Source organism: Lissotriton helveticus, chromosome 2_2 (assembly GCF_964261635.1).
Source record: "Lissotriton helveticus chromosome 2_2, aLisHel1.1, whole genome shotgun sequence".
NCBI classification, from domain to species: domain Eukaryota; kingdom Metazoa; phylum Chordata; class Amphibia; order Caudata; family Salamandridae; genus Lissotriton; species Lissotriton helveticus.
The window spans coordinates 515,105,877-515,130,881 of record NC_136060.1 but is presented as its reverse complement, the minus strand read 5'-3'; the positions used below and the strand labels follow the sequence as shown (position 1 = coordinate 515,130,881).

Here is a 25,005-nt window from a genome sequence, read left to right as displayed (position 1 = left end):
ATGAGGCTGAAGGTTTAACAAAAGCCACTTGTCAGTAAATAAAATCCCCTATGGGCAGTTTTAACCTTAGTCAATCACTCAATAAACACACACAAATACCTCATATCACCTAACATGTGATAAAGCAATGAGAAAATGTAAAAGTAATATATATAAAAATCAAATACATTTTATTACACATAAAAAGTTAAAAACATTTGGGATTTGTGGCAAATAAATTCAGCACGAATACATAATATTTAAAAAATATACACAAACAATATATATAAACCTAAACAGTACAGGGTCAGAAAATAAGGAAGAAATAATTCATATTAATATGGAGAGAATTAATATTCATATTATGTGTAATAAAATGTATTTGATTTTTATATATATTACTTTTACATTTCCTCATTGCTTTATCACATGTTATGTGATCTATACTACAATAATAAAGCAGAAACTTTCAGGCTTTGAGGCGGGTAAACTCGGGAACCACTGCGCCAATCTACACACCCTATACACCGTTGAAATCGGCAGGGTGTGTAGATGGTTATAGGCTACATAAATTTAAAAAATAAACGTTATTTCAAATTTTACATTAAAAAAAAGTAGTCCCTCAAAAGTAGCGCCGGCTGAGAAGTGCGTGGTCACGTTAGGAGAACGGGGAGGAGCAGCGTCCGAGGAGCGGCGGACATGGCGTGGGGGAGGAGCGGTGACGTCAGGAGCAGAGGACCGGCGGCGGAGGAGGAGCGGCGGACATGGCGCAGGGGAGGAGCGGTGGTGCGAGCGGACAGGCGGGAGCAGCGCCGGCGGAGGTAAGGGCACTCATGTAGGGGCAGGCGGGGGTCGGGACAGGCGGGGGTCGGGGCAGGCGGGGGACGGGACAGGCCAGGCGGGGGACGGGACGGCGGGGGACAATGTAGGGGCGGGCGGGGGTTGGGGAAGCTGCCTGTTGCTCCCGGACAAGGTCGGGACGGGCTGCCAGTATGAGATATTTTTGTGTGTGTATTGAGTGATTGCCTAAGGTTAAAACTGTCCAAAGGGGATTTTATTTACTGACAAGTGGCTTTTGGTACCCTACTCCTTTTGGTTGTTAGGTCCCTCTCTTTTACTAGAGGTTTAACTAAAGCCTTCAAACATTCGCACGTCGATTGTCTCCTTGGATGTCTGGCTGACCACTGGTCATCATCACGTTTTCAGCAAACTGTGTGACTTTTGGTGTGTTGTGAAGGACGAGGAGTCATCAAAGGTTTCTCCACATTCACCACAGATCCAAACCTGTTCATCAGCAGTCACTGGAGTCGGCCTTTTGGTCTCCGACACAGGGACATTACTCGTGTGGCTTTGCTGATGCTTGATAAGGTATGAGCGCTGTGTGAATGTCTTGCCGCACTTCTGGCAAGGGTGCCACTCGTCATTCGCATGCCTTTGCTGATGTTTGACGAGTGCCGAGCAGCGGTTGAAAGTACGATCACACGCTTTGCATGGGTACCACTTCTCTTTCACATGGTTTTGGAGATGCTTGTCCAGGTGGGACTGCCACCTGAAGCCTTGCCCACATTCAGCGCATTTATATGGCGTTTCTTGCATGTGTCCTTGAAGGTGCTCCTGGAGGTATCTTTTCTTCACAAACACCAGTCCGCATTCGCCACACTGATGTGCTTCGTCTGCCATGCACCACCCATCGCTCATGCATCCTGGATGTTGCTTGTCCAGGAGAGGGACCTGGCCGATGCTCTCCCCACATACAGTGCTCGGATAGCCCATCACTTCTCTGTGCCGCTGAAGATGATTGGTCAGGGACGAGTGACATCTCAATCTTTGTCCACATTTTGTACACTCAAACGGCTTCTCACTCTTGTCAGCTTGAGGCTGTTGCTTAAGTTTAGTTTCCATATTTAGACTATCTCTGCAATGATTGGCCTCATGTTGTTTCTCTGCCAGCAGCACTTTCTGAACCTGGTGCATACTTGTGTGAGAGGTGTGCAAATGGTCACTGGCTCGGTCTCCACTGTCAACACTCTGACATCGGTTTCCTGCTCTGTGCGTTAGCTCATGCAAAGCCATTTCCATATGTTCGCTAAACCTCTTTCCACATACATCACACGTGTAGGGTTCCTCTGTCATGTGTCTTTGGTGATGTTCCTTCAGGAGCTCCTGTTGGCTGAAAGTCTCCTCACATTCAGTACAACTGTATTGCTTCTGCTTCTCATTTACATGTGTTGCAAGGTGTTCCTCTAAGTCTTTCTTTTTAATAAAGCTCCTTCCTCCCTTCTTACACTTCTGTGCTTTACTTCCTTCTTGACACGTTTCGGTCTTGTGGCTAAGCTGATGTCTGATAAGTGCTGCACTGCGGCTGAAAACCTCATCACATTCCTTGCACGGATAATTGTGGTTGGGAAGGTGCTTGTCTAGCCAGGACTGAAACATGAAGCTCTTACCACACAGATTGCACTGGTACAACTTCTCTTCCTCGTGTGTTTGGCGGTGGTTGCTGTAGGACTTGAAGTTTTTAAATGTCTTTCCACATTTCTCACATTCAAGCACTTGGAGCGCTTTCAGTGCTTTTGCTGCCTTCTGTGCCTCCTCTGCCCTGTGCGCCCTCTCCTCTACCTGCCTCACGTACCGGTTGTATCTCGTGTGGCTTTGCTGATGTTTGACCAGCATCGAGCGCCGGTTGAAACTCTTCTTACATTCCTTGCATGGGTACCACTTCTCTTTCGCATGATTGTAAAGGTGCTTGTCGAGATGCGACTGCCACCTGAAGCTCTGCCCACACTCGACACAAGAGTAAGGCTTCTCTTCCATGTGCATCTCAAGGTGCTTACGCAGGTCTATCTTCCTTTGAAACCTCATCCCACACTCACTACACAGATGTGTGCTGCCGCCCTCAAATACTGCCTGGTGCAGGTCAGTCTCTGCTGCAATGGGGGACGTTGGGCAGATCCGCAGGTTCCTGCGAGAGTGGGGTTGTTCTTCTGCAGCACTGCCTGGCCTCTTCTTTGAGGATGATCGCTCGGAGACTTGGCTTCCCGTTGGCTCTAAAATGAAATGCAAACAATTAATTTATTGATTACTGGGAAAGACTCAGAAATGGATCTCAATGCTTCTCATGTACAGAGGCACATTTACATGTTTCAAAAACATACAATGCTTATTTTGAGAGGTGCCTACCTGAGGAGGGGGGTCACCTTCATTAAGATTCTTACATTATTAGCCCCACGTCCTCATTACCTGGAGCACCTTATTAGGAACGCTGTATTTGGAAAGGCGTAGACACTGACCAGTCCCTAACAACTGCCCCTGGAAATGCCAGCTTGACCTCCCCATTCTCACCAACATCCCAGCTCGACCTCCCCATTGTCACTGTCATCCCAGCTCGACCTCCCCATTGTCACAAACATCCCAGACATCCCAGCTCAACCTCCGCATTCTCACAGACATCCCAACTCGACCTCCCCATTCTCATGGACAGCCCAGCTCGACCGCCCTATTCTTACCGACATCCCAGCTCGACCTCCCTCATCTCACCGACATCCCAGCTCGTCCTTCCCATTCTCAAAAACATCCCAGCTCGACCTTCCCATTCTCACCGACATCCCAGCTCGACCTCCCCATTGACACAGACATCCCAGCTCAACCTTCCCATTCTCTCCGACATCCCAGCTCGACCTCCCTATTCTCACCGACATCCCAGCTCAACCTTCCCATTCACACAAACCTCCCAACTCGACCTCCCTATTCTCACCGAGATCCCAGCTCAACCTCCCCATTCTCACCGACATCCCAGCTCGACCTCCCCATTCTCACCGACATCCCAGCTCAACCTCCCTATTCTCACTGACATCCCAGCTCAACCTCCCTATTCTCACCGACATCCCATCTCAACCTCCCTATTCTCACCGACATCCCAGCTCAACCTTCCCATTCTCACAAACATCCCAGCTCAACCTTCCCATTCTCACAAACATCCCAGCTCGACCTCCCTATTCTCACCGACATCCCAGCTCAACCTTCCCATTCACACAAACCTCCCAACTCGACCTCCCTATTCTCACCGAGATCCCAGCTCGACCTCCCCATTCTCACCAACATCCCAGCTCGACCTCCCCATTCTCACCGACATCCCAACTCAACCTCCCTATTCTCACTGACATCCCAGCTCAACCTCCCTATTCTCACCGACATCCCAGCTCAACCTCCCTATTCTCACCAACATCCCAGCTCAACCTTCCCATTCTCACAAACATCCCAGCTCAACCTTCCCATTCTCACAAAGATCCCAGCTCAATCTTCCCATTCACACAAACCTCCCAACTCGACCTCCCTATTCTCACTGACATCCCAGCTCAACCTCCCCATTCTCACCGACATCACAGCTCAACCTCCCTATTCTCACCGACATACCAGCTCAACCTTCCCATTCTCACAAACATCCCAGCTCAACCTTCCCATTCACACAAACCTCCCAACTCGACCTCCCTATTCTCACTAACATCCCAGCTCAACCTTCCCATTCTCACAAACATCCCAGCTCGACCTCCCCATTGTCACCGTCATCCCAGCTCGACCTCCCCATTCTCACCACCATCCAAGCTTGACTTCCCCATTCACACAAACCTCCCAACTCGACCTCCCTATTCTCACTGACATCCCAGCTCAACCTTCCCATTTTCACAAACATCCCAGCTCGACCTCCCCAGTGTCACCGTTATCCCAGCTTGACCTCCCCATTCCCACAAACATCCCAGCTCAACCTTCCCATTCACACAAACCTCCCAGCTCAACCTCCCTATTCTCACCGACATCCCAGCTCAACCTTCCCACTCTCACAAACATCCCAGCTCCACCTTCCCATTCTCACAAACCTCCCAACTCGACCTCCCTATTCTCACTGACATCCCAGCTAAACCTCCCTATTCTCACCGACATCCCAGCTCAACCTTCCCATTCTCACAAACATCCCAGCTCGACCTCCCCATTCTCACAAACCTCCCAACTCGACCTCCCTATTCTCACTGACATCCCAGCTCAACCTTCCCATTCTCACAAACATCCCAGCTCGACCTCCCCATTGTCACCGTCATCCCAGCTCGACCTCCCCATTCTCACCAACATCCAAGCTCGACCTCCCCATTCACACAAACCTCCCAACACGACCTCCCTATTCTCACTGACATCCCAGCTCAACCTTCCCATTCTCACAAACATCCCAGCTCGACCTCCCCATTGTCACGTCATCCCAGCTCGACCTCCCCATTCCCACAAACATCCCAGCTCAACCTTCCCATTCACACAAACCTCCCAGCTCAACCTCCCTATTCTCACCGACATCCCAGCTCAACCTTCCCACTCTCACAAACATCCCAGCTCAACCTTCCCATTCTCACAAACATCCCAGCTCAACCTTCCCATTCTCAAACATCCCAGCTCAACCTTCCCATTCTCACAAACCTCCCAACTCGACCTCCCTATTCTCACTGACATCCCAGCTCAACCTCCCTATTCTCACCGACATCCCAGCTCAACCTTCCCATTCTCACAAACATCCCAGCTCAACCTTCCCATTCTCACAAACATCCCAGCTCAACCTTCCTATTCTCACAAACATCCCAGCTCAACCTTCCTATTCTCACAAACATCCCAGCTCAACCTTCCCATTCTCACAACCCTCCCAACTCGACCTCCCTATTCTCACTGACATCCCAGCTAAACCTCCCTATTCTCACCGACATCCCAGCTCAACCTTCCCATTCTCACAAACATCCCAGCTCGACCTCCCCATTCTCACAAACATCCCAACTCGACATCCCTATTCTCACTGACATCCCAGCTAAACCTTCCCATTCTCACAAACATCCCAGCTTGACCTCCCCATTGTCACCGTCATCCCAGCTCGACCGCCCCATTCCCACAAACATCCCAGCTCAACCTTCCCATTCACACAAACCTCCCAGCTCAACCTCCCTATTCTCACCGACATCCCAGCTCAACCTTCCCACTCACAAACATCCCAGCTCAACCTTCCCATTCTCACAAACATCCCAGCTCAACCTTCCCATTCTCACAAACCTCCCAACTCGACCTCCCTATTCTCACTGACATCCCAGCTAAACCTCCATATTCTCACGACATCCCAGCTCAACCTTCCCATTCTCACAAACATCCCAGCTCGACCTCCCCATTCTCACAAACATCTCAACTCGACATCCCTATTCTCACTGACATCCCAGCTAAACCTCCCTATTCTCACCGACATCCCAGCTCAATCTTCCGATTCTCACAAACATCCCAGCTCCACCTCCCCATTCTTACAAACATCCCAACTCGACATCCCTATTCTCACTGACATTCCAGCTAAACCTCCCTATTCTCACCGACATCCCAGCTCAACCTTCCCACTCTCACAAACATCCCAGCTTAACCTTCCCATTCTCACAAACATCCCAGCTCAACCTTCCCATTCTCACAAACATACCCGCTCAACCTTCCCATTCTCACAAAATCCCAGCTCAACCTCCCCATTCTCTCTGACATCCCAGCTCGACCTCCCCATTCTCACCGACATCCCAGCTCGTTCTCCTCATTCTCACTGATATCATTCTCAGAGCTCACAGTCAAGCCAGTCTCATTTTTGTGCTGTTTTTAAGTAGTTTCCTGCTCTGTAAAAGCAGTCCTCAAATTAGGTAGAATGCAAGCAACTAGGGAGGTAGTAATAGACACAAGAGAAACACATCAAACCTCAAACAATGTAGCTGTCATGAAGCATGGGGCGATTAATGCAGTTGAAAATTCAATTAGAGGGGGAATGTTAATATTGATAAATACGATGTCAATGTATACCATGATATATGTATGTATTTTTTTTTTTTAAATCTGTTTATTAGCATAGTAAGTAGCGCAGTTACACATATATTCGAGCGCAGTAGTAATCAGGGCGGTACATGCATGTGCTTGCCCAGAACATATAAATACATATTAGCACTGATTTTACGTTCTGTTGTTTTCTGTAACCATATCAACTGAACAAACCCAAGTCGTTCCCGAACCCTCCCTCCACCCACGAGAAACCCTCCCGACACTCTCTCAATATGCACATATCCCTAGTGTTTGCAACTGGGTCACCCATGACACTGCAACAGGCAACGTTATCTACACACACAGGTAGTTTGAGGTAGTATGGTAGATGGTTCGGGATTCCCCGTACCCCATCACAGTGCACCACAGTCAGTGACGGTGCATGAAGGACTAGATCAGGACGCATCTATCTCGCGAGTGGCGAGTCATGTGTATCCCCATCGTCACTGTCATCCCCAGTTTCAAACGTTCCCATCATGGCAAACCAATCCAGCGAGATCTGAGTTTTCCGGAGACCTCTGCGTTCCTCTCGCTGCAGTGCTTCGCCTTCTGCCTTACCCCACCGTATTACCTCTGCTTTCCATAATTCAGGGTTGGGAGGTTTGGGTGACTTCCACCGCATCGTGATGGCACGCTTCGCTATTAACAGGGCCAAGTCTGTAAAGCGTGATGCCACGGTTCTAGTGCGTGTTGGTGGTCCCAGCCCTAACAGTGTATGTTCTAGTGTAGGTGACCGGGACAGAATACCAGCCCTCTCAAGCGAGTCATGGACCGTGGTCCAGTAATACCCCAACTTAGGGCATTGCCATAGCATGTGTATTAGCGATGCGTCGTCAGCGTCACATCGGGGGCAGTTGCTATTCGCGTCAGGGAACATCACGTGTATGCGGTGTGGGGTCAGGTAGGCTCTATGTAGCAACATCAATTGTATAAACTTGAACTTGGGGTTCCTAGCTACCTTTTTGGGAAACTGAAGGATACGCATGATATATGTATGTATAATAACAAACTTGCATCTCCCATTGTTGAATTCACCCAATATGACCTCCCCTTCAACCCTGAGTCAGAAATACATGGTCAGGCAGGTTCTGCGACCTAGGCCTGAAGCAACTGATTAACAGATCACAGGTGGGGAGACACGTAGCCCTTAGGCAAGAGCGCAAACAGGAAAACCCAGATCGATCCCACAGATAGGCAGCAACACCACAATGGTCTTAGGGTTTGGCTGGAGGGCTGTGCGTTCCCAAAAACACCATGAACTGATATGCCACACTAAGTTAGAAACACACAGCCAATCAGAACACAGCATTCACACTACACACAGTGATAACGTGCTCCCCATGCCAGACATATGGACACGTACCCAACAGCCCTGCATTGTGTTCACGCAAGGTAGAGACCCACATGCGCTTCTTCTCAAACAACCAGATTTATGGCCCCCTGACTAGGTCCAGATTTCTGCCTCAAAAGAAATGTACAAATTGTTTTATGATGCTTCATGTAATGTATAAAATGACAACCAAAACCAAAGTGCTTTGAGACAGTCTTCAGACACCAACTCTGTTGACTGTTCCCCTGGCTGCTGCGTTTAATTAATCCAACTTTTCCTGTTTTGCCAAATGCGTCGCATTTCATTTTTTCCAGGTAAATTCACATTTGAGCAACAATCGCACTAAGACAGTATCGAACCTGAGCACACATCCGAACCAGACGGCAGAAAGAAAACAATCTAAAAATGGAGTTGATGCCTATGAGTATTATCACCAAGAGGAGGAGTCACTCTACCTCGTGGCTTGAAAGACGTCTTCGAAGAAAAACATGTCGCACACATCTGGACACAACATTAGAGGGCAGGAGTATGCACAGCATGGGTATCTACAGCCACACATGCCTCGAACACATGTGTGTGTGTGTGTGTATATATATATATGTATATGTATGTATGTATATATATATATATATATATATATACATATACACGACTCATTTTGGCCTTTAACCGTCAACATGGTGCCTTACGTAAGATCGTAAACAAGAATTGGAATTTGGTCCGTAGTGACCCTACAATTGGTCACACAATAGGTACCAAACCAATCTTGACTTTTAGGAAATCTCCATCCATGTCCAAATCCTTGGTGAGTAACACCTTAGAGCCTAAGGTTTCTTCTACTTGGGGGGCATTGAAGAAGGGCTTTAAAACATGCCCTCAATGCAAAGCCTGCCGCTATGGCATTAACAAAACCCACTTCCAAAGTCCCTTCCAACAACATCCGACTGCCATCACAAAATGGTTGAACTGCAAAACTGAGTTCGCTATTTATGTGTTGGAATGTCCGTGTGGGCTCCAATATGTGGGCAGCACTAAGCTGCCCGCCCACAGGCGCATACTCCAACACATAAGGGCAGTGACGGGACACGATCAGAACTATCCGGTTGCCAGGCATTTTCAGGAGAAACATCTTGGTATCCCTGACAAACTCCAATTCTTCCTAATTGATTGTGTTGAGCCATCCAGGAGGGGAGGTGATCGTGAGGCCAAACTCCGCCTCCTCGAGACAAGATACATCTTGGAGCTCAACACCAAGAACCCTTATGGCCTCAATGATAGAGAGGATTTATACACTTGCCTTTAGAATTTTGGAGTTTGTAATATTTAAGACCTGTCCGGATTTAGCAATCTTCCATTGATCTTGTTATGCTCCCCTTCTGTACTGTATAATTGTATATATTGATGAATTGAATCCATTACAAACTGGGATATTGTGGCACATGTTTTTAACAATTTCAACATTTGATACATTTTTTCACTATATGCACTTTATGGGTATTTGCATTATTGCTCGTTGCACCTTTTTGGCTATCTAAAGTTTTCTTGAAGTGACTTGCCCACTTGGGCTTTATTTTTGCGAAACAGTTTCATAGGACATTAGATAAAAAAACGCTGCTATTGTCTATCCTTGAGCTATTTTTCTAAGGGTTTTTTACATGAATATTGTGGAAAACATACATTGTTGCTACATAGATAACACTGCTTGTCATGTAAATACTTGATTTGTTTTATATGTACTTTTGCCCGACAAATATGCTCTTTTTCCATGAATTCTGTTTTATTAGAAATTATGGATTGTGCTCCTGTCAGCCTTATATACATTTTTGTTGTACCATTGGTATTGGTTTGATCAGTTTGCACATTAGCGGCGTGCTCACCTCATAGTTTATTTTCTATGTCTATGATGTAACTCAATTGCACTGTCACTTTAAATAGCCTTACACACCATGTGTAGTTTGTCATGTGATCAAGCCTCCCTGGAGGCGAAACGCGTCATGGCGGCAGCGCTGGCTTCACGGAATTAAATTTGAATTTGCACCAGCATTCTCTGGGTCGGCTCTTTGTTGTACAGGATTTCTTCGAGCAACAACTTGTGGAATTTACGGTACCGAGGCTTTCCAGGTACGAGCGTGACCCCTTCTCGACGCGGGCCGAGCGGCAGGAAGCAGTAGTTCCGGTTTCTGGGACTTCATTACGTTCTCCGGCGAGGAGAAAGCCGCAGTGCCCCTGCTTGGCCGTTAATGTGTTTCGGTGGGCGGTCGACCGGAATCTGTGCCCCTACTTGCTACGGGACCGGAGCCGAGTCGTGGCAACCCTGGAGAACACTCAGGAGCGAGCAGTGAGAAGTTGCACGGCAACGGGTAGGACATTTATTTCCTTTTTCCCGTTTGCCGTTTTTTGGTGCCTTTCCACGAAATAGCCATAACATATAGCGCTTTACACAATGGCCGCCGATAGACTACGCAATCGTGCGCAGGCAGCAGCATCCATGTTTCTTGATTCCCCGGCCGGGGGATCAATTAGTGCCACACCAGCAATACAGGAAACAGGAGTGCCCACAGTCAGAGACCTTTTTAAACAACTGGAGCGGCTAATGCGTGCAGAACAGTCGAAGTGGTGGGAACATCGATCTCTCTCCCGCTACCTGGAGGTGGGGCGTGTACCAAGGGGGTTGCGAAGTACTATTGCCCCTAGCTACGACGACCCGGACCCAGAAATGTTAGCGGAATGGGCAGAGGCAAACCTAGACTGTTCCAAGGTATATCTACGCATTCTGGTAAAATATGCCGAAAGCGACCGCATCAAGCTCCAGCTAAAAATAGATGCATTAGAGGATGAGATCGCTAAACATGAAACCAACGATGTCATTGCCAAGATACGAACAGATATGATGAATCGTCTGGCCAAAGAAGAAGAAATTATTAAGAGAAGGAAAGCCTTCAAGTTCGAAAGAGATAGAGCTGATTATGCAAATGGACAGGTTTTCACTTTTGCCAAAAAGTATGATGCGGTGAAAGCCAAAACACGTTCCAATTTAAACAACCAACAAGCAAGGGAAGATACCCTGCTCCCTGCAACATCTTTCTCGAGCCTAAGTTCAGCGGTGGAAAGTGATCCGGAAGGGGACCCCAACCGTGACGCAGCGTTGGGGTTTACCAAACTTTCCCTGGCACAGGAGGTGGATTGCCTATGTCAGGACCGGCGGGAAACACTCCGATCACACAAAGCCCGCGCACCAAAAAACAGCGGGCAAACCACAAACGCTGGCAACGCAGGAAATGCGGGTTCAGGAACATCAAACGACAGCAATCAGGGCAAACAAAACTATTGGAAACGCAATCCAAAACGCAACCGCAAAACCAAATCAAATCAGTAATCAACCTCACCAACTTGAAGCTAACACCTGCAGAAACATCTGTACTAAACTTGGGTCTTTCATATTGCCCACCTTGCAACATGAACTATGCGGATACTAGAATGGATCTTTACAAATTTACAAGGAAGTTAAAACTCAGGAAATTCTTTGCGTTACATCCTAAAGATCCTAATCCATCAACAACAGTATCTAGTCCCACCTTCTCAAGTACACAAAGCCAGGCCACCTTCAATACTATCTGGGACCTACAGCAACAATCATCAGAGGGCAACTTGCGGGAAGTCCCTCTTGTACATCCTGGGACACAAATGACAACTTTCAAGCCCAAATCAACTTTTCAGCCTATTATGGCCCACGATAATTTGGATTCTTTCCAAGAGATTGTAGTGCGTGATATTAAACAACTATACACTGCCACTAACAAAAGGAAATTTTGTATCTCAAAACAAAACCAATGTTACTACCAACTGATCAAGAAACTGAAATCAGATCACAATGTCATTGTAAAAGAGGCCGATAAGGGCGGCAATGTCGTCCTTTGGCCGAGAGCAATGTATCTTGAACAAGAGGAACTGCAACTGAATGATTCATCATGTTATCGCAGAAGTAACATACAAATCGTGAAAAATACTTGGATTGAGCAAACCAGCAAGCTCCAGATTTGGCGAAGTGCAGGGCTCTTAACGCATGAGGAGTTCAGATACCTCAAAAAAGAACACCCGGTAATTCCCTCCTTCTACCTACTTCCCAAAGTTCAAAAGGATATTATTACACCTCCTGGACGCCCGATTATCTCGGCAATAGACAGTTCCTTGGAACATGTGTCCAAGTATATTGATTTTTTTCTTCAGCCCCATGTTAGGAACCTGACTTCATTTGTTCAAGATTCTTTTGATTTTCTTGATAAATTGGCTAATTTTGCATGGGATGAGGATATGGTACTCATGACTCTGGATGTCTCATCCCTCTATACCTCTATCAGGCATGTGGATGGTCTCAAGGCCTTGGATCATTACCTAAATAACAATTTGCCTCATCCAACAGCACATAACAAGATGTTGATCGAAATGACCAAAATGTGCTTGGAGCAGAATTTCTTTCTTTTCAATGGCGTGATTTACCAGCAGATAAGGGGTGTGGCTATGGGGGCCTGCTTCTCACCCAGCTACGCGTGTTTACACGTGGGGCTGTGGGAGGAGCAGGTCCTCGCCACAGAGCACCAGGAATTGGTATGTAATCATATCGCCCTCTATCTTCGCTACATTGATGATGTTTTTATTATTTGGAGAGGCAATCAGGACAGTGCCAGGGCCTTTGTGAACTTGATCAATGTTAACAATGTCAATCTCAATTTTACTGCTAATTTGAGTTCTGAAATGATTTGTTTTTTGGATGTGGAGATATTCGTGAATGATTCTGCCCTGAATACCCGGCTTTATCGAAAGCCCAGTGCTGGCAATACTATATTGCATTCCAACAGCCAACATCCTGCCCATTTGATTCGAAGCATTCCCTTTGGGGAAATGCTTCGAATCCGGCGGATTTGCAGCACTGATGTCGAATGTGCAATTGCACAGGAGGCATGTAAAGCACGGTTCCTTGAAAGAGGCTATTCCTTAGAAATCATCATGAAAGCCATTAGACGTTCAAATTCTACAAGCAGGCAAGAAGCGTTAATCCCCAATTCTAAAAGAGTGAACCACCTGGGTTTTACAACAGACAAGGGTGAAATGAGTGCACCACGACTCATTTTGGCCTTTAACCGTCAACATGGTGCCTTACGTAAGATCGTAAACAAGAATTGGAATTTGGTCCGTAGTGACCCTACAATTGGTCACACAATAGGTACCAAACCAATCTTGACTTTTAGGAAATCTCCATCCATGTCCAAATCCTTGGTGAGTAACACCTTAGAGCCTAAGGTTTCTTCTACTTGGGGGGCATTGAAGAAGGGCTTTAAAACATGCCCTCAATGCAAAGCCTGCCGCTATGGCATTAACAAAACCCACTTCCAAAGTCCCTTCCAACAACATCCGACTGCCATCACAAAATGGTTGAACTGCAAAACTGAGTTCGCTATTTATGTGTTGGAATGTCCGTGTGGGCTCCAATATGTGGGCAGCACTAAGCTGCCCGCCCACAGGCGCATACTCCAACACATAAGGGCAGTGACGGGACACGATCAGAACTATCCGGTTGCCAGGCATTTTCAGGAGAAACATCTTGGTATCCCTGACAAACTCCAATTCTTCCTAATTGATTGTGTTGAGCCATCCAGGAGGGGAGGTGATCGTGAGGCCAAACTCCGCCTCCTCGAGACAAGATACATCTTGGAGCTCAACACCAAGAACCCTTATGGCCTCAATGATAGAGAGGATTTATACACTTGCCTTTAGAATTTTGGAGTTTGTAATATTTAAGACCTGTCCGGATTTAGCAATCTTCCATTGATCTTGTTATGCTCCCCTTCTGTACTGTATAATTGTATATATTGATGAATTGAATCCATTACAAACTGGGATATTGTGGCACATGTTTTTAACAATTTCAACATTTGATACATTTTTTCACTATATGCACTTTATGGGTATTTGCATTATTGCTCGTTGCACCTTTTTGGCTATCTAAAGTTTTCTTGAAGTGACTTGCCCACTTGGGCTTTATTTTTGCGAAACAGTTTCATAGGACATTAGATAAAAAAACGCTGCTATTGTCTATCCTTGAGCTATTTTTCTAAGGGTTTTTTACATGAATATTGTGGAAAACATACATTGTTGCTACATAGATAACACTGCTTGTCATGTAAATACTTGATTTGTTTTATATGTACTTTTGCCCGACAAATATGCTCTTTTTCCATGAATTCTGTTTTATTAGAAATTATGGATTGTGCTCCTGTCAGCCTTATATACATTTTTGTTGTACCATTGGTATTGGTTTGATCAGTTTGCACATTAGCGGCGTGCTCACCTCATAGTTTATTTTCTATGTCTATGATGTAACTCAATTGCACTGTCACTTTAAATAGCCTTACACACCATGTGTAGTTTGTCATGTGATCAAGCCTCCCTGGAGGCGAAACGCGTCATGGCGGCAGCGCTGGCTTCACGGAATTAAATTTGAATTTGCACCAGCATTCTCTGGGTCGGCTCTTTGTTGTACAGGATTTCTTCGAGCAACAACTTGTGGAATATACATATACATATATATACACATACATATATATACTCACACACACATGTTTTTTCAGTATATATATATATATATATATATATATATATATATATTCACTGAAAAAACCATGGGTTATAGACCATATATAGTTAGGAATTAGCATTTACAAAACCTTATTTTACTCACACAAAACCATTGAAATTCCATATATAGTTAGTTGCACTAACTATATATTGCGCACACGCAATCCACTGCTGATGATGTCACATATTACATCATTCATGACATGGTCAGTGACATCACTGATGACATCACTGATGACATCTCAAATGACATCACTGATGGGGGTCAGGGAGGATCTACTATGCCCCCTTATGGTAATTTCCCCCTTTGTTTTGGCCTCCTCTTGTCTCTCGATCCTACCGAGAGACAAGATGGCAGCCGCTCCGGACTGTTTAGAATGTTGACAGACACCGGAGAGCCAATCAGCTTCGCTTCGCGAAGTTCCGTTACGAGTCAAGTACGCGAACCGGAGCGCTACCCGGAGCGCTGTTACAGATATATATATTTTTTTGAACGTTAATTTATCAAAATCCACTGGAGCACATATATTGAGACCTAGCAAAGGCACATCGGGCTACCAGTCCCTACAATTTTGCCAAGTTTCATGCAATTCCATTCAGCCGTTCGAGCTAAAAGTGAGGCCAACCGCCCTATGGAAATTAACATGGGAAAAACGCGTTTTGGGACCCCCTTTTTTCTCGCCCCCGCCTTGACGAAACCCCCCCAAATTTTCAGGGGCTGCTCAGAAACAGAATGTCCCATTTTCCTGAAAATTTCAGCCAATTCCGTCCACAAACGCCAAAGTTATTAGACATAGAATTTTCAAAAATCCCATAGAGAAAAAATCCTAACTATACATACCTACTGGCGACCGCCAGTAGGTAATATATATATATATATATATATATATATATATATATATATATATATATTTTAAGCCAAACACTCTCCTCCATGCAAGAAAGAAGTCCGGGCCACTTTTAGATTTGCACAGCGTCTTTAATATAGAAGGCTTTCTCTCGACGCGTTTCACAGGTAAACCTGCTTTATCACGAGAACGAGTGAACTGCATTTCATTACATATATACAAAGTCACCTGGTATTGACGTCATACCCATAACAATAGAAAACAGACTTGAAGGTGAGATACTGGGCTGAGTTCATAATAAAATGTTTCGATGTGTTTTAAAGAGTCCCTTATTATTGCACTGGAATACATTTTAAGTGGTTTGCTGACACATGGAACATATCAAGAAAACATATTTACATTTCAATATGATTATATCATCGCACCATCGCATTGAGTAAATGAGGACCATGCGACCATAGACTCGATAATTACAGTCACTGAGCGAGGATGCAAATTAAATTAAATAATCTGTGACACGCCAAAAACAGAATTGTCCCGCTCCTGTGAGCCAATTTGCAAGAAATAATAAACATAAGCATAGGGCGTCCTGCTTATGTAAGCTGAACTTCCATATCAGTTTTCAATGAAGCCCCAGTGGGCAAAAAAGACAAAGTGAGTCACTTGGTAAATCCTGCCCAAGTGGGCTCGGATGAAAGGACGGCACGTGTCAGTGCCAAAACATAACCGCTAAGGCTAAGGCTAAGGTTCAGCACGGGTTCCACAGTCATCACCAATGCAGTTTCTCACATCGTAGAACAGATTCCCATATTTTAAATCACCACACAGGTCTGTAAACATAAAAAGAAAAATTATTTCAATTAAACGGTGACTCAGATACTAATAAAAGTTAAAAACAGTTTCATTAGCACAGAATTAAAAACAGCAACATGATGGCGGCAGCGTAGTAATAAATCACAAACAAGGTATTATGCCAGGTGTGCGGTCAATTCTTCATGTAAGTTGTGACCCCCTGGCTGTGTGGTTCGATATTTTATGATGAGTCTTGATTCAAGTCTCCTCATCTCCTTGATTCTATCTCCTCCTCTTTCTCTGTTCGGGACAGTGTCCAAAACACAGAAAGACAGTAGATTTGCGTTACTTTTGTGGAGCAGCTCGAAATGCCTTGCTATTGGGTATTGTTTGTCACCATGGGTTATGGCTCGCATGTGCTCAAGGACCCTCTTTTTAGCAGGGTGCTTTGTACTCCCTATATAATAAAGTTGGCATGGACATTTGAGCGCATAAATGGCATGATCAGTGAGACGTGACATGTTTAAAGATTTTAAATTTGTCAGTATCTTTTGATAATTGGATTTCTTTTTGATTCCTACTGTTGCGGCAGGCCTTACACCTCCCACACACGTAGAATCCTTGTACTGGGCTTCTGCGCATATCTTTCTCCGGTATCAAAGTGGTACATAGGTGGTCTTTCAGAGATCTGGGTCTCCTATATGTGATCTTAGGATATTCAGAGATTCCTGGGGCTAAGTCTTTATCAATTTTTAATACGTTCCAATATTTACCCAATGCTCTTCTCATTTCTCTCGATTGGGAATGGAAATCAGTGACAAACCTGTTGACCACATTGGATTCCAGTTCACAGTCTTTCCCTTTCTTTTCAAGCAAAGTGGATCTATCTCTAGTTTTCACTATATTCAAAGCATTAGATATGCATTTGTTGGAGTAGCCTCTCTGTCTGAAGCGTTCAGACATAATCAATGTTTCCTGGTTGAAGTCCTCTTCTCTAGAACAATTACGTTTAGCCCTCAAGAACTCACCCATAGGGATTGAGTTGATGAGGTTATGCGGATGGCAACTGCGAGCATGTAGCAGGCTGTTGCCGGCTGTATCCTTTCTAAATAGGGTAGGGCTAAGAGACTTACCCTCATTGCTAATCCTTAAGTCAAGAAACTCAATTGACACGGGGCTAATGTGACTTGTGAAGGGCAGATTGAAATTATTACAATTTAGACTTTCAGCAAATTCACTTGCTTCGTCATGGCTCCCGCTCCAGATGACGAAAATGTTGTCTATGTAGCGAAGCCATTTAACGACTTTACTCTGATAAATGGGGAATGATAGACCACCTGTTCCTCCCACAACCCCAAATAGAGACCCGCGAAGCTCGGCGCAAAACAAGTCCCCATCGCGGTCCCCAACAATTGGTGGAAAATGTTGCCATTGAAGAGAAAAAAGTTTTTTGTAAGACACAAAAAGCCCATATCCAGAAGCATTTCTGTGTGTAGTAAGTACGAGATGGAGCGTGCTCTCAAAAAATGTCTACATGCCTCGATGCCCTGCTGATGAGGGATGCACGTATACAGACTATTGACATCTAGAGTCATAAGAAGCCAAGAGGGGTCCCATGGGGCATCGTTGATTTTCTGTAAAAAATCGCCCGAATCCCTCAAGTAGGATGGCAGTTGTTGAACCAGGGGCTGCAGGAAGAAATCAACATACCGAGAGGTATTCTCCCAACAGCTACCTCTGGAAGACACGATAGGTCTTCCCGGGGGTTTGGTTATACTTTTATGCACCTTGGGCAGTAGGTAAAGTGCTGGTATTTTGGGATGTCTATTGTACAAAACATTAAATTCCTCTCGACTAATGAGCTCTCTTTCCCCACAGTCATTCAACAATTCAAGATATTGTGTTGTTCTGGTGTTGTAGCTGCTGCTACTACTTTTTTCATATTTTGAGCTGTCACTCAATTGTGAAAGACCTTCATCTATGTAGATATGCCGTGGCATCACCACTATGTCCCCCCACTTTGTCGGTTTCCTTTATGACTATCTCCTTGTCACTGGCTAGTGTCTTAATGGCATTGAATTGTACATTAGTTAAATTACATCTCACAAATTCATTCATTTTCGAAATTTTTTCAAATTCTTTTACCATGGCCTTTTCAAAGATATCAATCGGTTCATTAATGATCTGTGGAAGGAAGACAGATTTCGGTCTGAAACCACTACGATAATTCAAATCAATTCTAAGGTCATCATTAATTAAATTGAGCATGGGATTGTCAACAGTATTGGGATCTCCTCTCAGCTCGTGTAAAAGATGTAGGGTTTCCACATCTTCCCTCGTGAGATTGGTCGGTTCTTGTACAGTTACTTGAGTCTCAGTGTCAATTTTAGTGGCATACCACTTTTTTAGGCGTAACTTTCTGGTAAAATAGAAAAGGTCAATACGACTTTGGGTATAGTTAAAGGAAGTGGTGGGGCAAAAAGATAAACCAAGGGACAGTACCTCTTTTTTTCAGCTTGGCTCAAATCCCTTGCAGACAAGTTGATGATGGTTCTGGTATCCATTATTTCCCTCGTCTCTGGCCCCTCGTTCTTGTTCCCACTGGGCTCGATATGTTGTTGAAGTTTGGTGTGCTTGATTTTGCGGCGCCTTTCAGCCTTGACCGCGTCCTTTTGGCCCGCCTGCATTGGTTTTGTTTTGCCCTGTTAGTCTTCCCTGGGCCACCAACGCGAATTCCATTACAATTTTGTGTTTTGGGCTCAATAAATCAGGATTGACTGTAGTTTGAATGCTGGGCCCAGCTGGAAGTGTCTTTTCATGTATATTCGTTGACATCATTGACGTTGTTGGCACGCTGTTCGCAGTCTGTGATGGCACAGATCCTGGCATTGGCGTGACAGTACGTAAATGGTCGTATCGTTTAGCAAATGTCAACATTGGACCGCGTTCATAGTCAATGCGGTCTCTAGTAAACTTACTTTCCTTCTTTTCTCGTATTTCCTTTTCTAGTTTTTAGGGCTCGGGCCTCCGCCTCCACGAAGTGGGGAGGCGGAGCTTCCCGAGATCTTATGCGTTCAAAAGAAGAAGGAATTCAGAAAGGGCTCTTGCCAGGCACATTCCTTAGATTTTTATGGCATCTGCCTAGTGATTCGTCTTCGCTGTTCTGTTTTTTTTGTAGTGTTGACCTGATAGGCTATAAGTAATTTACGCGTGGCCGATGTGGCATATTGTGTGCGCGAACGAGCACGGCCGAGTGATTAATCTTAATTAGGAGCTGTCAGAGTGGCCGTGTAATGCAATCCAGATGGTGCCGCGTTTAACATTTAAGTTCCCGTGTATGTTCGTTTCCCAGAGCCGCTCCTGACAGACACTGGACTGCGCGCGCCCTCACTACATTAGCATAAACAAGCATTTGCAATGCAATAGGTCTCGCATTAGGAAAGTTTGAGCTATTGGTATTGTAAATGGCAAAGTTTTTATTTATGTTTCTTTTTTTTTTAATAGCTAAATTAATAGCTTCGTCATTTACAATGCCAATAGTTATAACTTTCGCAAATGTGATACCTATAGCATTTGTAATGCAATATGTTTTGTATTTACAAACCGCGAGAGGACCAAAAAAAGCTCCGGACTACCGCTTCTTCCCAGGCCTTCAAAAGGGACCTCAAAGTTCTCCTCCTCCAGAGACACCTCCAAAAGTAATTCACGTCCTCTTGCTATTTGTGTCTGGCTAAATCACGTTGAACCCGGATAGCTGGGTTTGGCTTTTACTGAACTACAAAAGTACAGAATGAACAAATAATGCACAGAATGCTGAAAATGTAAACTTTCACCCCAGTCACAAAGATCTGGGTCGAATTAGTCGCTCACCATGCCACTCCAGTTTGGACCCAGCCATATGCAAATCAGTCTTGATCCTGTTCCTCGTGGGAACAGTCCAGCCCGACTGCCAAACCAGGGCCTCCCTGGACCAGAAACAAGCATCCTGGCACCGGTTTCGGGACATCAACATCATCAGCCGGGCTAGCTGGACTCCAGTGGTGCAGTAACAATGGATTTAGGGCCAGATCTCTGTACTGTACTGGGGTGAATGTATGCCATTGTTCAACATTCTGTCCATCAATAATTATTTTTGTATTTTACTGAGCAACATTCAGAGAGGTAGCTATGCCCATAGGGGTATGACGCCATCCGAGCCATGCCCAGAGTACCGTGTGAGTCACACCTGAATACAGAAGCAGGGCCGCAAGCTGCAGCCTGATCCTGCAAGAGGCACGCGTTGTGTTCAAGGAGACCGGCGTGTTGGCACCACACCAAGGGGGCAGAGGCGGCGCTCTGTTCGCCCAGGACTGTGTCTGCCAAGCTGAGGTGCACAAATGGGCCTCTGGTTCATCCCAAACTCCCTTCCGAAGGAACAAATCCCCTGGGTAACGAGCAGCAGGCGCACCCTCTGCTCCTGGCACCGGTAAAAACAAATCTACCATGAGACGAGTTTTCCAGAGCCCGCCGGCCATGGCAGCAACAGGCTTACGCTTGGCACCAACAGCCCCGCCTACAAACAAGAAGACAGGCTTTACTGCGCGCGCTGAGCAATCACCTTAAAGAGTGCAAGCTGTCACTAACTCGACAACCCCCAACCCTCCTCCGACCCCCGAGCAATGTCCATACATAACCACATTATCCTTCCAATGCGCACAGAGCTGCAAGGCATGAACATTGTAAACATGAACAATAAAAGCAGTGGCTCCACGCCTTCCCACCTTTCCCGGCAGGAGGAAGTCCAGCTCCAGGGGGCTCGCGGGCATCACGATGATCTCGTAGTCATCCAACAGAAACACGTCCTCCTCCTCCAGGACTCTGTCCAGGAGCCCAATGGCCTCCTCTTCGTCCTCCATGGCTGGGTTTAATAATGTGGGCAGGGGCAGACCTTTAATCCTATACAGCGAGTCGTTCAGGGGTGCAGCATCGCATCATGTGAGAAGTAGAAGGTGCCCCTCCGTGCAGCGCACACAGAGTCCTGGCACGCACTCCCAAAAAATCACTTCAAAGCGGCCGCTTTCGGGCACCTCGGATGCGATCAGTGGCCGCCGCCTGCTAGAATCCAGCCATCAGGCACCGTAGCCACCCCAACACAGCGCCGGAGCACACCCGAAGTGGCACTGGAGCTCTATGACTGGAAGCTGCCCACCCTGCCAATCCGGTCTTCGTCAGAAAGTCCCTTGCCAGCCACGAGCCAAGGGTGCCAGCCTCAAGAGCCGTCCGGTGCCAGCCTCAAGAGCAGGCCAATCTCAGGTGCCAGCCTCAGGAGCAGGACAATCTAAGGTGTCGCCCAGTGCCAGCCTTAAAATAAATCCAGTCTCAGCAGCCTAGCCTCAGTTACCAGCTTCGAGAGCAAACAGGTGGCATTACCAGAAGCAAGTGGGTGTCTCAAGTGTCAGCCTCAAGAGCAGGCACCTGGCATCCCCATAAGCTGCCAGTACAAAGTGCCAGCCTCAGGAGTATCACAGCCCCAGTGTATGGCGCGGGCCAGTCTCGAATGCTAGCCTCAGAAGCAGGCCGGTGCCAGTTTCAGTTGCCGACCTCGGGAATAGCCCGGCACCCATGTGCCAATCTCAGGAGCGCCAAAAAGCCATCCTCTGTGCGTCAGCGCCAACAAGCACCCAGGGGTCTCTCCAGAGGCGGCTCGGTCCCAGCTGCAGTGCCAATCTCTACAGATGGCAGGTTCCGAGACTGAAGGGCGCTCGTCGACTCATCCTCTTTCCGAGCAACGTGGACACCCGTAGCGGTCGGCGAAGTAAACCAGCCAGACAGTGAGGCGATTAGAAAGCGCTTACGGGCCCCCGACAGCAGTACTAGTTACCCAGTTAAATAAACAAGTCAAAACGAAACCTAAGAGCCGCGCGCGTGAGCTTCTACCGTAGACAGCTCACGTCGCGCGGCTCTTAGGTTTCGTTTTCCTAAGCGCATGGCAGAGTCGCGCTCGCACACATGCGCGCTCACGAGGTGAAATCCGAGATCCGATACGGAAATCGCGTGCACCTCCCAGTCCCAGCGCGTGCACCCCCCCATTTACAAATACTATAAGTATACTAAAGTATACACGAGGTCCGTTCGCTACGCTCGACCTAAAAAGCACAAGTGTTCCTTCAACAGCAGAACACACTAAGCAATCCAGCACATAGAAGAGAACGGATGTAAACATACAATTCAGGTCAGATTTATTCGCATGGAGTGATGTTTTCAGTATGACATACATGCAGTGCATAGAAGACCCTAAGATGCTGCAAAGACTAATCAATCGGGTGCCGTAGACCAGTGTTACATTTTCTCAAAGTCACATTTTAAAATCGATTTTCTAAGTTACATTGCAAGCCTGAATAGCAATATAAACGCCTTCAAGAGAGCACATAGATCATAAGGCATGCCCCGCGCTTTAAATCACACTTGATGGCACCAAGTGCCTCAACTACTGGGTCATCTGTCAATTGGAGATTCCATGGACAACTTTATGATCATATGCAGTATTACAGAAACCAATTTTACAGCCAAGATAATCGCTCTAATATTTTGTTTTGAATGCAACAGTGGAAACCAGGTACAAAAGGATTCGATGTGTGAGACGAGAATAGTAGGACCTTGCAGGAAACTGTCACATGTAAGCTGGCAATGGGGAAAAGTTTGCGCATTTCAAACTCCCACAGTACTGGTTTGGAAACAAAACAAAAACAACAACAAAAAAGAGCCAGAAGGGAAAAAAATTATAGATTTCTGACCAAAGGTGAAACAAGCAATATCCGATACCATCTAGTGCATAGTGGCGGTGCAGAGTGCAGAGTGGTGGTGCAGAGTGGTGGTGCAGAGTGGCGGTGCAGAGTGCAGAGTGGCGGTGCAGAGTGGCGGTGCAGAGTGCAGAGTGGCGGTGCAGAGTGGCGGTGCAGAGTGCAGAGTGGCGGTGCAGAGTGCAGAGTGGCGGTGCAGAGTGGTGGTGCAGAGTGGCGGTGCAGTGGTGCAGAGTGGCGGTGCAGAGTGGCGGTGCAGTGGTGCAGAGTGGCGGCGCAGCGTGGCGGCGCAGAGTGGCGGCGCAGAGTGGCGGCGCAGAGTGGCGGCGCAGAGTGGTGGCGCAGAGTGGTGGCGCAGAGTGGCGGCGCAGAGTGGCGGCGCAGAGTGGCGGTGCAGAGTGGCGGTGCAGAGTGGCGGTGCAGAGTGGCGGTGCAGAGTGCAGAGTGGCGGTGCAGAGTGGCGGTGCAGAGTGCAGAATGGCGGTGCAGAGTGGCGGTGCAGAGGTGCAGAATGGCGGTGCAGAGGTGCAGAATGGCGGTGCAGAGGTGCAGAATGGCGGTGCAGAGTGGCGGTGCAGAGGTGCAGAATGGCGGTGCAGAGTGGCGGTGTGGCGGTGCGGTGTGGCGGTGCAGAGTGGCAGTGCAGAGTGGCGGTGCAGAGTGGCGGTGCAGAGTGGCGGTGCAGAGTGGCGGTGCAGAGTGCAGAGTGGCGGTGCAGAGTGCAGAGTGGCGGTGCAGAGTGGCGGTGCAGAGTGCAGAGTGGCAGTGCAGAGTGCAGAGTGGCAGTGCAGAGTGCAGAGTGGCGGTGCAGAGTGGCGGTGCAGAGTGGCGGTGCAGTGCAGAGTGGTGGTGCAGTGCAGAGTGGCGGTGCAGAGTGGCGGTGCAGTGCAGAGTGGCGGTGCAGTGGTGCAGAGTGGCGGTGCAGTGGTGCAGAGTGGCGGTGCAGAGTGGCGGTGCAGAGTGGCGGTGCAGAGTGGCGGTGCAGAGTGGCGGTGCAAAGTGGCGGTGCATAGTTGCGGTGCATAGTTGCGGTGCAGAGTGCAGAGTGGCGGTGCAGAGTGGCGGTGCAGAGTGGCAGTGAGGCGGTGCAGAGTGGCGGTGCAGGGTGGCGGTGCAGAGTGCAGAGTGGCGGTGCAGAGTGGCGGTGCAGAGTGGCGGTGGTGCAGAGTGCAGAGTGGCGGTGGTGCAGAGTGACAGTGCAGAGTGGCGGTGCAGGGTGGCGGTGCAGAGTGCAGAGTGGCGGTGCAGAGTGGCGGTGCAGAGTGCAGAGTGGCGGTGCATAGTGGCGGTGCAGAGTGGCGGTGCAGAGTGCAGAGTGGCGGTGGTGCAGAGTGGCGGTGCAGAGTGGCAGTGCGGTGGTGCAGAGTGGCGGTGCATGGTGGCGGTGCAGAGTGGCGGTGCAGAGTGGCGGTGCAGAGTGCAGAGTGGCAGTGCAGAGTGGCAGTGCGGTGGTGCAGAGTGGCAGTGCAGAGTGGCAGTGCGGTGGTGCAGAGTGGCGGTGCAGGGTGGCGGTGCAGAGTGCAGAGTGGCGGTGCAGAGTGGCGGTGCAGAGTGCAGAGTGGCGGTGCAGGGTGGCGGTGCAGAGTGCAGAGTGGTGGTGCAGAGTGGCGGTGCAGAGTGGCGGTGCAGAGTGGCGGTGCAGAGTGGCGGTGCAGAGTGGCGGTGCAGAGTGGCGGTGCAGAGTGGCGGTGCAGAGTGGCAGTGCAGAGTGGCAGTGCAGAGTGCAGAGTGGCGGTGCAGAGTGCAGAGTGGCGGTGCAGAGTGCAGAGTGGCGGTGCAG

At 47.5% G+C, this 25,005-nt stretch overlaps 1 protein-coding gene across 1 annotated transcript in view; it reads right to left on the bottom strand.

Moving 5' to 3' along the window:
- Positions 1–368: 368 nt before the first annotated feature.
- The window catches only part of LOC144821593 (uncharacterized), a 71,415-nt gene continuing 46,778 nt past the window's right edge, over positions 369–25,005 (bottom strand). The window contains exon 3 of the mRNA XM_078678812.1: positions 369–3,026. Within this exon, the coding sequence (XP_078534938.1) occupies positions 1,174–3,026 (1,853 nt within the window). The 3' untranslated portion in view covers positions 369–1,173. The remainder of the gene's footprint in view (positions 3,027–25,005) is intronic.